The sequence below is a fragment of the Sebastes fasciatus genome, chromosome 8 (assembly GCF_043250625.1).
Source record: "Sebastes fasciatus isolate fSebFas1 chromosome 8, fSebFas1.pri, whole genome shotgun sequence".
In the NCBI taxonomy this organism is placed as follows: Eukaryota; Metazoa; Chordata; class Actinopteri; order Perciformes; family Sebastidae; genus Sebastes; species Sebastes fasciatus.
In genome coordinates this window covers 27,986,863-28,002,639 of record NC_133802.1, presented here as the reverse complement: position 1 = coordinate 28,002,639, position 15,777 = coordinate 27,986,863, and the positions used below count along the sequence as shown (strand labels likewise).

General features: G+C 38.1%; 1 protein-coding gene and 1 long non-coding RNA gene across 2 annotated transcripts in view; one reads left to right on the top strand and one right to left on the bottom strand.

Moving 5' to 3' along the window:
* Nucleotides 1-7,779, bottom strand: part of LOC141773096 (piezo-type mechanosensitive ion channel component 2) — a 28,819-nt gene extending 21,040 nt beyond the window's left edge. The window contains exons 1-9 of the mRNA XM_074644781.1: nucleotides 7,493-7,779; nucleotides 6,714-6,821; nucleotides 6,511-6,552; nucleotides 6,265-6,397; nucleotides 6,000-6,154; nucleotides 3,273-3,539; nucleotides 1,615-1,723; nucleotides 1,275-1,396; nucleotides 418-477 (exon numbers count right to left, since the gene is read on the bottom strand). Coding sequence (XP_074500882.1) covers nucleotides 418-477; nucleotides 1,275-1,396; nucleotides 1,615-1,723; nucleotides 3,273-3,539; nucleotides 6,000-6,154; nucleotides 6,265-6,397; nucleotides 6,511-6,552; nucleotides 6,714-6,821; nucleotides 7,493-7,648 — 1,152 coding nt within the window. The 5' untranslated portion in view covers nucleotides 7,649-7,779. The remainder of the gene's footprint in view (nucleotides 1-417; nucleotides 478-1,274; nucleotides 1,397-1,614; nucleotides 1,724-3,272; nucleotides 3,540-5,999; nucleotides 6,155-6,264; nucleotides 6,398-6,510; nucleotides 6,553-6,713; nucleotides 6,822-7,492) is intronic.
* On the top strand, nucleotides 4,356-15,234 carry LOC141773097 (uncharacterized). The gene is made up of 4 exons (XR_012595010.1): nucleotides 4,356-4,423; nucleotides 6,709-6,855; nucleotides 8,555-8,737; nucleotides 12,750-15,234. It is a non-coding gene; the product is annotated as an uncharacterized LOC141773097 (long non-coding RNA).
* Nucleotides 15,235-15,777: the final 543 nt, after the last annotated feature.

Here is a 15,777-nt window from a genome sequence, read left to right as displayed (position 1 = left end):
AGTATTGATGAGCGTGTGTGTGTTCCCAGAGTTAATATAAGAGCTGAGCGTTTTTATGCACAAACAACGGCTGAATGATTCACTGATGATAATTTAGGAGGCAACACTTTACAGTGTAAGATGAACCTGAAACAATAGTGTCTTTGTGTGTTATGTCTCAACTATAAAAGCAGATTTCCTCTCCACTTATTGACCCCTGCAATCTCAATATCAAATTCACACCCGTCATCTACTCAGAGAATAAATGTATAGTTAATAGTCAATTTTCACACCGAGGTGTAAAATACATGTATTTACTATACGAGACGCAGCTTCACTGGAGAAGCTGGATAACTAAAGTCACTTTCCTTCATTTCAGAAGACAGACAAACTAAATGTTGGCTGTCCATTACCAGCCAGATCACTAAACTCACTAACCTGGAAGAGGACAACACAGAAGAGGAAGAGGACAATGTAGAGGATCTTGTAGACGACCACCTAAGAAAGTGAAACATGTAGAGGTCAAGATGAGGTAAATTTAAATAAAAATCAATATATATATATACAAATACAAAATATCTATCTAAACAAATATACAGATAAAGCAGGAATTTTGTCTGTTAAAACAAAGAGTACTAAAAATGTTTTTAAACCTGCATAGAGTGCATGTAAAATTACTCCCAAGTCCAACTCCTGTGCTGTTGTGGTGCTCTCCTCTCCAAACATGCGCTTGCTGCAGCATTTTTTTTTTTTTTGTAGATTACATAGTGTAATGCATACTTAAGTAAGAGTAAAATTACGGACTTGAAAAAATACTATAACAGGAGTAGTTGTAATTTGTTACTTCCACCCAACAATTAAACCCCTTGACAATTATGTACACCATCTCAAGTACTGTACCTGTAAACATTTTGTGATGAATTATTTTTTTAATCGCTTACCTATTCTACAGAATATTATAGAAAGTATTTTTTTCCTGGTAGGTGTTTGACGGGGTGAATGCACGTTGTATGACGTGGAATGATGACTTAATGCATTACAGGAACTTTAAGTTATCACTGTGGGAAAATGTGGTCGCCACAGCAAAGGATAAAATGGTGACAATAATGGGGAAAGCAAATAACTACACATGTGCCCTGAAGCCCTCTGCAGAATAATTCAGACATGCAGTTTATAATCCCATTCCTATCACAGTGACATTCACTGTAGTTTCCTGACTTCATATCAAGCCCTCAGAGGTCAGAGGTGAAGTGTTTGAATGAGATGTCATGAATGAGACTTCTCCCAATAGATACCTTTCCAGAGAAGCTGACCACAAAGAACATGGAGCAACAGAAGAGGATCCAGTATTTCACCAGCGTCCCTTTCACCCCTGAGATCAGCATCGCTACCAGAGGTGATGGCGGACTTTCCTCCGCTGATATGAAGGGAAACCAAGAAGAGATGGAGGGGCGAAGAGAGACAGGAAAGAAATGATAGACAGAAGGAGAATACGATGAGAAGAATTGAAGGGAGACATTTAACATCAAACTGAAGGGACATGTGAGTATACAAGTCTCACATTATTCCAAACTAAATGTTATTCTCTAACGCAGTAGCTGCAATCTTCGTAAAAGATATTCGAAAATAAATTACGTGGCACGACTTTGACTTCATCCAGAGATTCCTCCTTTAAGCTCTGCTCCTCCTGTCTCTCCTTCAGCTGCTGACGAAACATCAACCAGAAGCTGAAGCAGTAGAAGACCTGCAGCACACAAACAGTGTGTCATGAGTACAAAACATGCACAGTTTAACAATCTGCTACAGTAAACATAGTTAGTGCTAATTAATATTTATATAACAACTATAATACAATCTAGAGTGTGATAAAACGTGGCTACCAAAAGACTAAGCTGCAAAAAATAACTCTGATCTGTGGGTACAGTTGGCAAAATTCTTGTTTGATTAATCTGAATTAATGGATCTGAAAGTTTCAAATTTGCAGAGGTGTTTAAGAGCTTTAAATGCTAAGAACTTGAACTGTAGCTCTTCCTGTTCCATCTACGACGGAGTATAGGGCCACATTGAGGGAAAAACATTTTTTTGATTTTATTACGGGAATAAAGTCGTAATATTAGGAGAAAAAAGTCATAACTTTACAAGAAAAAAGTCGTAATATTAGGAAAACATATTACCATCAACCAATAAAACGGGCGAGAGGACATAGCAGCCTGAGCCTGCTTCTGGACGGGTAGCAGCTGTTTGTCTCGGTTTAAATGCAGTTTCTTGCACAATCTTTTCAAGGTCCTGATACTGATGATAATGTGGTGCTGATGTACCAAAAGATTAAGTATTTCCTTATTTGTGAAACCTTTACTAAAGTATAACTTCAGAAGATGCTCCATGTTCCTCATTTTCACACAGGCTGCTCTATTTCCCCTCTAAAATAACACGTAAAACGTATGACTTTATTCTCGTGAAATTATGACTTTATTCTTGTAATATTACAACTTTTTTTGTAAAATTACGACATTCTTCTTGTAATATTACGATTTTTTTCCTCGTAAAATTACGACTTTATTCTTGTAAAATTACGACTTTATTCTTGTAATATTACAACTTTTTTTTGTAAAATTACGACATTCTTCTTGTAATATTATGACTTTTTTTTTCTCGTAAAATTACGTCTTTATTCTCGTAATATTACGTGTTGTTTTTTTTGTAAAATTACGACTTTATTCTCGTAATTTTACGACTTCTTTTCGTAAAGTTATGACTTTATTCTCGAAATCTCAGATTTTTTTTCCTCAATGTGGCCCTAATACTCTGTCGTATCTATCTGCTTCTTAAGACCCTGAAAACCATTTTTTTAATCGACCTCTTATATAAGCGATGGGATCCTACAGTCACACTATTATCTGACATAGTTTGAACAATCCTGCTTTACATGGGATATTCTGTGTTTCTATATATTTATAGTCACTGGTCCAACATGTGTGGTATTTCCATGCACTAATCTTAATTTAACAATACAAAAGTTAAAATCAGTAACTGGGAAGATGCCACTGTTTACTGACTATTTGTATAATTTCTTATTATTTAATGTCGTAGAGAAATACTTAAAATGTTAATCCACATTTTAAGGTGCTATGGAGGAGCTACACATGAGCTCTATCTGTGGAAAGAAAGAGGTGTAGTCGGATGAGCAGAATAAACAGTAGTGGTCTTTTCCTACTCATGATTTAAGGTCATCAACAAGTATTTTCATGTCTTTAATCCTCTCTCTCCTCTCCTCTCCTCCTCTCCGTCCTCACCTTCGCTCCCAGGTGGACGCAGGGTGCAGGGTGGTAGCTGTTCAGGTCGAAGTCCACTATGACGGTCGGAGGTAGACCCGGGTACAGCTCGGCCCGGCTCAGCCGCAGCCCGCTCAGGAAGCCCAGCACCAGCAGCACGGAGCCGTAGACGGCCAGGAACGGAGCGGACATCATGGCGTAGCGGCGCCGGTCTCTCATCATCCAGATGATACAGGACCACACCAGCAGGGCGAAGGTCAGCCAGTTGTTGTAGGTGATACTCCACACCTGGAAATACACGTTTATTTTAATATAGTGACATTGTTGCAGCCAAAACAGCTATCCTTGTCACGATTTTACGCTATTTTTTGCATTTTCAGCCAATGAGTTTAGACACTAACGTTAAAGCTAACGTTAGCTAACGTCATCACTATGGTTACGTTAGGTAACGTCATCACTATGGTTACGTTAGCTAACGTCATTAAGCTAACGTTAGCTAACGCATCACTATGGTTACGTATGACAATAATTTCACTTAAAAATATTAAAGATATTGCATACAATTATTGTCATACTCTCGCGTGGTCTTTTTTAATTATTATCTACTTATTTATTTATTTTTATTGTGTGTGGGTTTTTTTATTTTATGTTTGTTTTGTTTCATTTCTGTTGTCCATTATGTTTGACACAGCTCTTTGTTTATGTTTTCGCTATGCTTCTTTTGTATGTAAATGTTTTTAATGTTTTCTGCTGTTACTATGTATACTATAATTTTGAAATAAAAAAAAAAAATCACTATGGTTACGTTAGCTTACGTCATCGCCAAGGTTACGTTAGCTAACGTCATCGCCAAGGTTACGTTAGCTAACGTAGTCAACGGTCTTGCTAAACATAATGTTTTAACGTTAATGTCTGCGCTGTTTTTTAACTAATGTATTGACTTTTTATTTAGATAATGTCAGCTGGTTAGCTAAACTATCAAAGAGTGTGTTCCAATCCGCGTACTTCTACAAAAATAACAGTTATATAGTTTTAAATCCACTCAATTAGCTAGTTAGCTAACTTTGCTAATGCTACCATAGTGTGCTTAGCATTAGCTGTATACAGATAACAGGGTAAATGTTGGCTGAGGCAGGTCAAAACTTCAGGTCACCTTCCACCATGGCAGACAGGTAGGTAATAGATTACATGCAAATATTAACTCAGTCGGTGCTTTATTGTATTTTTCAAAGATATGCCTCCTCTGTGATAAATGCAAATGCAGATCCTACTAATCTGATTGCATAAAAAAGTAAACTTATTTTTTACTCAGATTTTATGCACATGGCGGTATGGTCTTCATACTATGACAGTTTTCCTAAAATTAGATTTAAAAAATCCTAATATATCGCCTTACTTACAGTACTGCAATATATCGCCTTACTTACAGTACTGCAATATATCGCTTACTTACAGTACCGCAATATATCGCCTTACTTACAGTAGATTAATATATCGCTTACTTACAGAACCGCAATATATCGCCTTACTTACAGTACTGCAATATATCGCTTACTTACAGTACCGCAATATATCACCTTACTTACAGTAGCGCAATATATCGCCTTACTTACAGTACTGCAATATATCGCTTACTTACAAAATCGCAATATATCGCCTTACTTACAGTACTGCAATATATCGCTTACTTACAAAACCGCAATATATCGCCTTACTTACAGTACGCAATATATCGCCTTACTTACAGTACTGCAATATATCGCCTTACAGTACGCAATATATCGCCTTACTTACAGTACGCAATATATCGCCTTACTTACAGTACTGCAATATATCGCCTTACTTACAGTACTGCAATATATCACCTTACTTACAGTAGATTAATATATCGCCTTACTTACAGTACGCAATATATCGCCTTACTTACAGTACGCAATATATCGCCTTACTTACAGTACTGCAATATATCGCTTACTTACAGTACCGCAATATATCACCTTACTTACAGTAGCGCAATATATCGCCTTTCTTACAGTACTGCAATATATCGCTTACTTACAAAACCGCAATATATCGCCTTACTTACAGTACCGCAATATATCGCATTACTTACAGTACGCAATATATCGCCTTACTTACAGTACTGCAATATATCGCCTTACTTACAGTACGCAATATATCGCCTTACTTACAGTACTGCAATATATCGCTTACTTACAAAACCGCAATATATCGCCTTACTTACAGTACGCAATATATCGCCTTACTTATAGTACGGGAATATATCGCCTTACTTACAGTACCGCAATACATCGCCTTACTTACAGTACGCAATATATCGCCTTACTTACAGTACCGCAATATATCGCCTTACTTACAGTACCGTAATACATCGCCTTACTTACAGTACCGCAATATATTGTATTATAATGGTAACCCCTGTATCATGATATGTATCGTATCGTAACCTCCGAAAGATCGATTGCGTTAATGTGTTAAAGAAATTAGTAGCTTTAAAACAAATTTGTGTTAACGCGTTATTATCACATTAACTTTGAAAGCCCTAATATGAATTTACCTTATATTATCTTATCTAGATTACTGAGCTGACCTACGCTACACCTACACCAGAACACTTGGTACACCTTTTTAGATATTTGTTCTCTCCTGACGACCTCCATGATGGCACTAGTTATGTTTGCTAAAAGACTCGTCACACAAACCGAAATCAATGTTAGTATAGTTTACCATCATGATGATAAGGGCGCTGACGTAGCTGTGTTTTTGCACCAGCCGTCCAAAGATGACCATGCCACTCGGGCCTGAGGGGGGAGGCGAGGTCTCTGTTAGAGTCTTCAGGTCCTCTTCAGACTTTTCACGTATTTCTCCCTCGCCTTCTGTCTCTAGCACAAGGGAGGGAAGAAGTTACAGATGACAGAGTTTAGTAAACAGACTAATGTATGTTGCTGAGGTTTTAGGACAACTACTGTACACATACAATTGTGATGATTACCATGTGATGGGGAGTCTTTGCCTTCATACTGTGGTGGAGCGTAACAGTTTGAGTACCCTGCCCCTCCTAACAGAGAGCCAAGATCATTTATACTGACATCTTTCCAGGAACTCCCCGCCATCAAAATCATTGGCTGAGGAAAGAGAGTGCACCATACTGTAAATTTAGACCAGTATTCACGCCTCACCTGATCATCAGTAAAAACATGATTCATCTCCAAAAAGTATTATCATTAAAATTACTTACCTCGTCAGGTAGATAGGTTTCATCATCTGTGCTGCTCAAAAGCTGAAAATAGAGTCTTAGGTTGGTTATGAAATATTGTCAATTTTGAAATGCTGACTTGTGTAGGCCAGTGGTGATAAGTGATAACTGACAGAATACATAGATAATATTCCTGTGACCAAACAATAAAATTAAGGAGAAACATATCCATGTTTGTAGGTCACCTCCTGCTTATCTCCTGAGATGTAGATGACCCTGGAGAAGCTCGGAGGAGCCTCCGGACTTTCTGCTGGACTCTCACACTCCTCCTCCTCATCATCAACAACAGTATCCTGAGAAACACAACGGATATTAAAAGCCGCTCTCGTAAGTGAATATCGTCTGAATACTGTGTGATGTTTATGCACCTACATGTTAAGCACTGGAAGTAATTCTAGTAAAATGTCCAGTAGTAGTATTTAGCATTGCCAACCATCCAGCATTAGCATTAGATCTTATATAACATATGCTACATTGATGTATAATAGGCCATTGTCTGCTCAATTACTACTGCCGATATTGAGACATCTTTAATTGTATATCTCCGTAGAAGTACTTTATTTAGGTTTTTACAAACTAGAGCTAGGCCCTGTGTTGTGTTGTGTTGTATTGCGTGATTATGTACTGGCATGTATAGAATATTGTGTACAGGAAGAGTAGCTGCTGCTTCGGCTACAGCTCAAGGGGATCCAAATAAATGAAATGAAATGAATTTAGCTAAAAGATTAGAGAAATTAGCCTCCCTCCCCCTGGAAAGAAATGAGCGTTTTGACATTAAAAAAAAGAGGGAAAAAAGTTTGAATATAAATTTAAATATGTAGTGCTACTAGGAGCAGTGATGTTTGCGCAAGTCACAGTTGCAGTAGTAGAGTAGTGACTAGCCCATGTATGGGTAACTCTATATATATTTTCCGTCACACACATACAATATCTAACAGAACATACTGTAATTCAACACACAAACCTCCTCTGTGATGTTGACCCATTTGTGCAGCAGAGCCACCAGTGTGTAGTAGAGCAGCAGCAGAACCAGAGGGTTGACGAAGTCAGGCCAGCTGATGTGTGGGTGCAGACCGAGATTGTGCGGGTCTGAACTGTTGGTTCTGACCACTCCTGTCATACCAAACAACCTGGGACAGGTAGAGGGGAAGGAGTGTAGGATGGAAATGGAAATGAAGAGTGAGAGCAGAGATGGTGGGAGTTAGAGTGGAGAGAGGAATAAGAATAAATGTGAGATTGTGTATAGTCAAACTTTAAGGAGAATGCAGCGGAGATAAACCAACCAGGAAGAAGAAAATAAAGACATAAGACAAAGCTCTAAATCTTTTTTACCGGGCAAAAATTTGCGCCTTTTTTCATGTCCACACCCAACTATATAACATAAATGTAACATTAAAAAGCCAAAATGAATGATGCAAAGTGAGTTTAAATGGTAATAATTCCACATTTGATTCTGATTCTGATGCACCTTGCCACACCTTTTATTTGTGTAGAGGTGGCATAAGACTGAAATAAACATGAAATTGCGGATACCTTTTATTTGATAAGGGTGTAACGACACATCGATCTGGATCGATGTATCGGTTCAATGTTCAACAATCCAATATCATCGATGCAAAGTGAAAACATCGATACATATCATCTTTATGATACGTGTATTTTGAAATTCCCGTGGCACGTCCGTGGCACCATTTCCGTCCTGGCGCACCTCCTTCCTACAGAGCCCAGTAATACAATTGTCAAATCATATTTTAGTTGCTTTTTGTGAGTTGATATAAATGTAATTTATATTGTTTTGTTAAATGGGCATATGATATTGTCTCGTATTGATCGCAGGCCCCTGAATTTAATCGAATCGAGATCGTATCGTGGCAGACTTTGTGATATCAGCAAATATTCTATCATTGTCCAAAAAATCTATATGATATTGTATCGTGATGAAACTTGTGATTTACATCCCAAATATTTAATAAAAACATCAGATCAGTCTAATCCTATTTTTTAATGACTTCTGTACCTGGCGTAGACGTCTTCTGGTGGCACGAGTCGCTGGGACAGAGGCAGCTGGTAGAGGTACAGAGCCAGCAGGTGTCCTCCGCTGAAGATGGCCATCATCACACACAGGGAGCTGAAGATGAGCAGGCTGATGGAGCGGCCAAACACCCACCACCACACCAGCCCGAGAAACACCCCAAAATACAAACTTGAGGTGAGCGATGGCAGCGTGATACCTGTACACACACACATACACAAAAAAAGTGAAATAGACAAAACATCTCAACATTTCAAAACTACAAACACGTGCATGCTCACACTAGATGCTGTATCGTACCTGCCAGCCCCAGCAGTAACGTCACTACCACTTTCCCTGCCGTGTTCATGATGGCTGACAGCAGCAGCCTCAGTCCGGCTGCAAACACTATCAGCTTCTGGACAAACTGGGGCGGTTCCGACCGAACGCGGACTGTGGTCTCATCTGAGCTGTCAAAAGACGAGCCCTCGGTTTCACTTCCTCCCTCCGACTCTGATTCAGAGGTTTCCGCTTCCTGCAAGAAACAATCAGATTGATATCAATGTGCTTTCTTAACGTAATGTAAAGTTATAACAGTCGATGATAAGTGCTTGCGATTACCTCATTGTCAGACGGAGGTATTCCGTTCTCATGTAGACTGACTTGCGGTAAAGGACGCAGTAGTTTTTTGCACAGCCTCAGTATGAAGAGGGAGAAGAAGAGGAGGCCCACATCTGGGGCCAGGAGACGCACAATGTTACCAGCATCAACCGAGCTGAATCTGTAAACACACAAGCATTATCATAGGTTTGATCTCCACTGATCTCTATTCATAAAGGTGTGAAAATCTAACTGCTGAGACTTTCTTGATAGCTTCAATTTGTCAGCATTACATTATTGTACTGCTTTACCATTACAACAAAAATAAAACATGTTACTTGTGATGTATTTCACGTAATTTTCCAGCCTCAATACGTTGATTTTCATACCGCACTGAAAACAACTGAACTAGAAGGCTGTCTGAAAGAAAGAAAATGAATCTAAAATGGTTAGAAGTAGGGTGAGGGAAAAATCGATACAGCATAGTATTACAATATTTTGCGTAGTATCGATCTACGCAAAATAGATCGCTGCAAAGCGGGCCTGGGCGCTATTCTGTCTTTCAGAGGTTGTAGTGGACTCAGTCTTAAAGCCAGAGTGAAAATACTGGTATCATACGAAACTAAAAACCTAAAAAAACGATTGGCCAAACCACGTCGTAAAGAATGCTAAATAACGCTCCAAAGTTAAGCTAAATTTTGGCGAGGAAATATTGGCATGGCCATTTTCAAAGGAGTCCCTCCGACCTCAAGATGTGTGAATGAAAACTCTGAGATGAACAGAGTGAAAACTACTTGATAAAACAGATGTTGACAAACTGCATAATTTGCAATATATCGCAATATATCTTATTGCAGTACTCAGCAAAATGTTTAAAATCGCTATAAAAACATATCGTGACTTCAGTATCTTGATAATATATTGTGGGTCCTCTGGTGATTCCCAGGCCTAGTTAGAGGTAATGTAAAGTAGAGACGTCATTTAAAGGATATATATATATATAAAAAAAGCATAAGCACTGTTGTGTTCCTATAAATATGAAATGTTAAGTGTGCTCCCATACCTTATAATGCCCAAATGGTAGAGGACCTCTTCCCAGTGGCCACTAACTGTAAAAAAAACAACAAAAAAACATTGTCATCAAGCTGGAAACAAATCTGTTTTTCTTAGTTCCTGAAAGTTTTATATTTTTACATGACAAAAGGAATTTGTTACAGATTACATATATCCCTTTGTTCTTTTTCACAGTCAATTCAACCAATATGTCTACTCACTGAACTGGTGACATTTTATTTTACAAAAACACTGTTAGTCTGTCTGAAGTGCCACAAGTTTGTTTTTACCATGCGGAGGGATGTAGGCGAAGGGGATCTGCATGAAGCACTGCAGGGTCAGGAGGGTGAAACTAGTGTAGATGATCATCCGCAAGAACTGACCCGTTTTACCTGAAAAGAGCAGCAAATGAGAGAAACCAGGAAGTGAACGTGAACAAGAGAAATTTCAAAGTCATGTCTGTGATCAATTTAGAGCAAAATATATATCTCGACAATGTACTAAGCTTGAGTTAGTTCATGATGAATATAAGTCAAAAGAACATTCACAGTCAGCTGTAAATGTTTAAGTTTCATCTACTCTACAAGAAACTGAGCCTGCTACAACCTAAAAATCGCAAGTTGCGTTAATGCGTTAAAGAAATTTGCGGCGTTAAAACAAATTTGCATTAACATGTTAAAAATACATTTTACCGCGCTAGCTTAATTACATTAAATATAATAATTAAATGCTGGAAATCTGTAGCTTTACAAGTAATTTATTTGTTTTAAAACAAATGTACCAGTCCATAATCTCAGTCTAGAGTTTGACGCTTGTAATCAAAAGGTTGGAGATACAAAAGCATTAATAGCTGATGTGGCTCAACATTAGCTGAGCCTGCAAATGTGCTGTTGATGTCCAGGATTTTTACTAAAAGCTTCGTTTCACTTAAACCTCTCTCTGCTTCCCAATAAGGGAGACACACACACACACACACACACATTTCCAAGTATCGGTGGATGCACAAAATCCCATGAAACAAATGCACACAGGATGTACACACACTTGTCCACTTAGCCCAAGGAGAGCGAGATCATATTAGGGAGATGAAGATAACTGTGGGATCTATGAAGCTTTCAAAGATAAGCTGAAAGGCAAACAGTTTTTAGATGGCGGGGTGGAAATTGAAAGAAAGAAAAAATGCTGTCAAAACGCTGACATCACGTCTTTTAATTCCTCACTGTAATTACCAGGCTATGTATAATTGATTTGACCGTTCCAACCGCATCCCCTTTACAAAGTACTTTGAGGGAGGGGTGCAGATACTTTAATTCATCAGTGCAGTGATCAATACAGAGAAAGCACACACACACTTACTCAATATAATCTATCCTGTTTTATCTCCGCTCCTATCCCTCTTTGTTTTTCTCCATCAAACTTTGACAGAACAATTACAAGTTCATTTTCATGATTCAAGAGTTTACAGTTCCGCTAAATTACAAAATTAAAATGAAGTTTGAGATGTTTTTTTATGGACTCAGATCAGCATCTTGCATATGCAGGACAGACAATGCTTTACGAAATATACACAACCGTGAGTTTAATATAGAATATCACAGGAAATGTGTACTACACATATTGTTATATACTTAATCAGATTAAAGCTTTTTCTCTATACCTACATAAAGGGATAGTTTGGATGTTTTGAAGTGTGGTTGAATGAGGTTCTTATCCATAGTTAGTGTATTACCTACAGAAGATGACGGACAGCTCGCCCCCAGTTTGGAGAAGCAGACAGGAGTTACCGCACAGAAGAAAAGCAATGTACTGCTGTGGACGGGGCCGGCAGCAAAACGTATTTTAGCCACGAAAAAAAAGGCCCACCTAAAAGAATGAATATCAGTTTAAGTGTACGCTATATTTTGAATACTTTGACAGCTTTACCTTGCTGTCAGACCTTTCCAACGGGGAACTTGTGATATGCTCTTTTCAAAGCCACAAGACACCTTTGACATAAACAGTAATTTTACCACGCAGAACACAGAAGTTGATGGTCTTCCGTTGCCTCGATCGGTTAGTTAGTTTGCGTGTGTGTGTGACTTTCGTGTTTTAAAAGGTTAGTTTGGATTTCCCAAATCCATACAATATCACAAATTAATTAACCAATTGAGGCAGCATTACTGTTTTTGTCAAAGGAGTTTGGTGACTTTGAAGAGAGCATAGATGGATGTAATGGCTTCAGTTCAGAAAGGGCTGTCTGACAGCAAGGTAATGCCATGAAAATATTGTACATATAGCGTAAACTTAAACTGATATTGATTTTTTTTTGGGAGGGGTTAAATACGTTTTGCTGCCGGTCCCATCCACAACAACTCCTGTCTGTTTCTCCAAACTGGGGGCGAGCTGTCCGTCATCTACTGTAGGTAATACACTGACTATGGATAAGTACAACCCAACTTCAAAAAATTCTACTATCCCTGTAATAATAGAGGAGATTGCCATAGGCCTCTGTTTCAATGAGAATTATTTGTAACATGGAAGAATGGTCTTATTTTAATATGATCATTTTAAATTGCAGACACAAATGACTGAAAGTTGGGAAAGAACATAACCTCACCTTTCATGGTGGCCAGGCTGGGGTTCGGCAGCAGCGGCAAGGTGAGCAAAAACAGGAAATACACCACAGAAAGGCCATTGTAGCGGAACGAAGACACTGAGGTGCAGAAGAAAGAGCACACATAACTCCATCTGTTTGATAGAAATGGTCTGAAGTATTTCACTTATCCTTTTATAATCTGTTCTTTATATCACAAACAGGTCATATTAACAACCAAAGAAACTCTAAAAGAAAACTAAGAAGAAAATGACCTGTGTAGGTGTAACCTGCATCTTGCCTTATTTTGAATTCTAAAATGAAATTAACACAGTTCATCTAAACCAACTGTGTCTCCACATTAACACTGATAAAAAACATGGAATAGAGAAACCTGTGCTCAGAGTGAGATTTCAGCAGTGGTGGAAGAAATAAAAGTAGCAATACTACAGTGTAGAAATACTCTGTCACAAGTAAAGTAAAAGTACAAAAATATCAGCATCAAAATATACTTAAAGTACCAAAAGTAAGAGTACTCAATATGCAGAATGGCCTATTTGAGAATAATACATATAAATTGTTTTATTGGATTATAGGTATTGATGCATTCATGTGTTCATCTCTCTAATGTTGCTGGTAAAGGTGGAGCTCATTTTAATTATTACTCTGTATATACAGCTGGGTAGATCGTGAATTCACCCTCGGGGATCAATAAAGTCTTATCTTAACATATATCATAACACATAATAATAATACATAATACATCATAATTTATTAAATATTTACCTCTGAAATGTAGCTAAGTAGAAGTATAAAGTAGCAGAAAAGTACATCAAAATTGTAGTAGATTTCAGTAGAACCACTGGATTTCAGATTGTTTTTAGTTGGCATAATGAAATTAAAGGCTATGTCAGTCCTCTGTAGTGACTCTTTGTCTTTTAATGAATTTGAATGTAAGACGTGGATATAAGAAACTCATTAGTGTAGTAAATTTACTACATATCCCTATTTTTCATGTAAATATAGCTAGATTATGTATGCTTTTTTCACACTATCTCATTGTAGATGTCTTGCAAATTAAGTATTTCCTGAAATTCAGCCTGTATTTGGTCATTTTTAAGAACATTAGCGTCTCAACTAGAGAAAACAATGCTTTGCTGAACAGCTTGTCTTTTGCAATAGAGACGCCAATGAGAGGTCTGCAGGGTTAAAGATAAAACATTAACAGTCAGGGACCCTCATACTGTTCTTACGGTGAATACAAGAAGGGAAAGGAAAGTGATCTTTATATTCATACATCACAACAACATCACGGCAGCAACATATAACATGTCTGATGGTCTGAAAACATTTTGCCCATCAGCAAATCAAATGTCATATCTTTTAACACTTTTCCAAAATGTCAAATTATCATCCCCTTTTATGAGGTTAATTGTCAACTTTGCAGCACATAGTGGCACGCATGGGTACATAAGACCTCACATAATTGCTAAGGGCGCTTTCACAAGCCATAGTCCGTTTGTCTAGTCCAAATCAGAGTGAAGTTTTCTATTTAGTCTGATTCAGTTTCACAGTGCTCAAATTAAAGCGAACCAAATAAAAAGATTGATTTGCTGAGGGGTGTGTAAGCATATTTATCATTTTTTTTATCTTTTCTTGAGAGCTGCCACTTCTATGCCGGAATCACAGATTTCGAAATATTGCTGTCGAAGTTTTGCGCACTACTGTGCGCATGAATCCCTTCTCCTCCAGTTTATCTCCAATGACTTTATAAACGTCACTATTCTTGTGGACTTTATTTAGCATATTCTCTATATTCTCTTTGGCCCAGATGTCAATCAAACATCGGACTTCTTCAGAAGTCCAGGTCCGTCCTCTTTCACTCATGTTAACCTGTCGTTTACCTGTGTCCAGCTCAACAAATGCACACACAGGCGGCCTGCGTTTTGGTTCACTATGAAACGGTCCGAGACCGCCTCTCGTAAGCCGTCTCGGTCCGGTTGTATTGGTCCGCACCAGTGTACGATTACTGCGTTCACAACTGTCCAAATGAACCACACCAGAGTTTGATTAAAACAGACTAAATGTTGGCTTGTGAAAGCGCCCTAAGACAACAGTCAAAGTTGCACAGTACACTTCACTATTCAAATCACAGTAGATGCCAAAATACTGCTCAGATAAATCTCCTGCGGTCAGCGTGGTCTATCTCAGACCTGAACTGGCAGCACACACTGCTTCTTGCTCCAGAGCAACACTCAAGACTCAACTCATATAATCATAAGATATGAATGAACCCAACAGGAAGCCATATTAATTACTAGTAGTAATTAAGGCCAGCTGTCTGCAACAGTAAGCACACATGTACTAGCTTTACTACAATAACTCCAACTCATCTCTACGCCACCTTCAATATAACCTGTTTCCACTAAAGGGAAGAATTATAACCAGTATATTGAAGTGAACCTAATGCTGATATCATACAGAAATAACAGCCACCACAGAAAGCACATTGTGGGAAAAGAATTCAAGATTATTTGATTTAGTAGGATTTTTCAGCATCTCCACTAAAGTTTTACTCTGATCTCACGACCCACATACTATATAACATAATATGACCTCTTTCCACTCTAACTGAACTCTGGAGAGGGACACACCAGAAATGTGTAACAGGCGCGACTTCAGAGACCAGCTCCAAAACACCCTGGAGCACACGGATTTAAGGCAATCAACTTTATTAAAGACTAACGTTTCGACGCCACGTGTGTCTTCATCAGAGTCAAACAGATCTGAGACTACTCTTAAATAACCTCCCCTAGTTGGGAACTGATTCAGCGTAGGCTGGAAAAATAGGGAGGGAAAAATAAGCTCCATGTAGGCTGGGTAAACAATCATATATCATATAATAATAAAAAAGAGAGAAGTAAATATATAAATAGATATTTGTGACTTTTCACCAGTGACAATGTCCATATAATTGTATCAACATTTTTTAGTAAGAATAATAGATAACTTG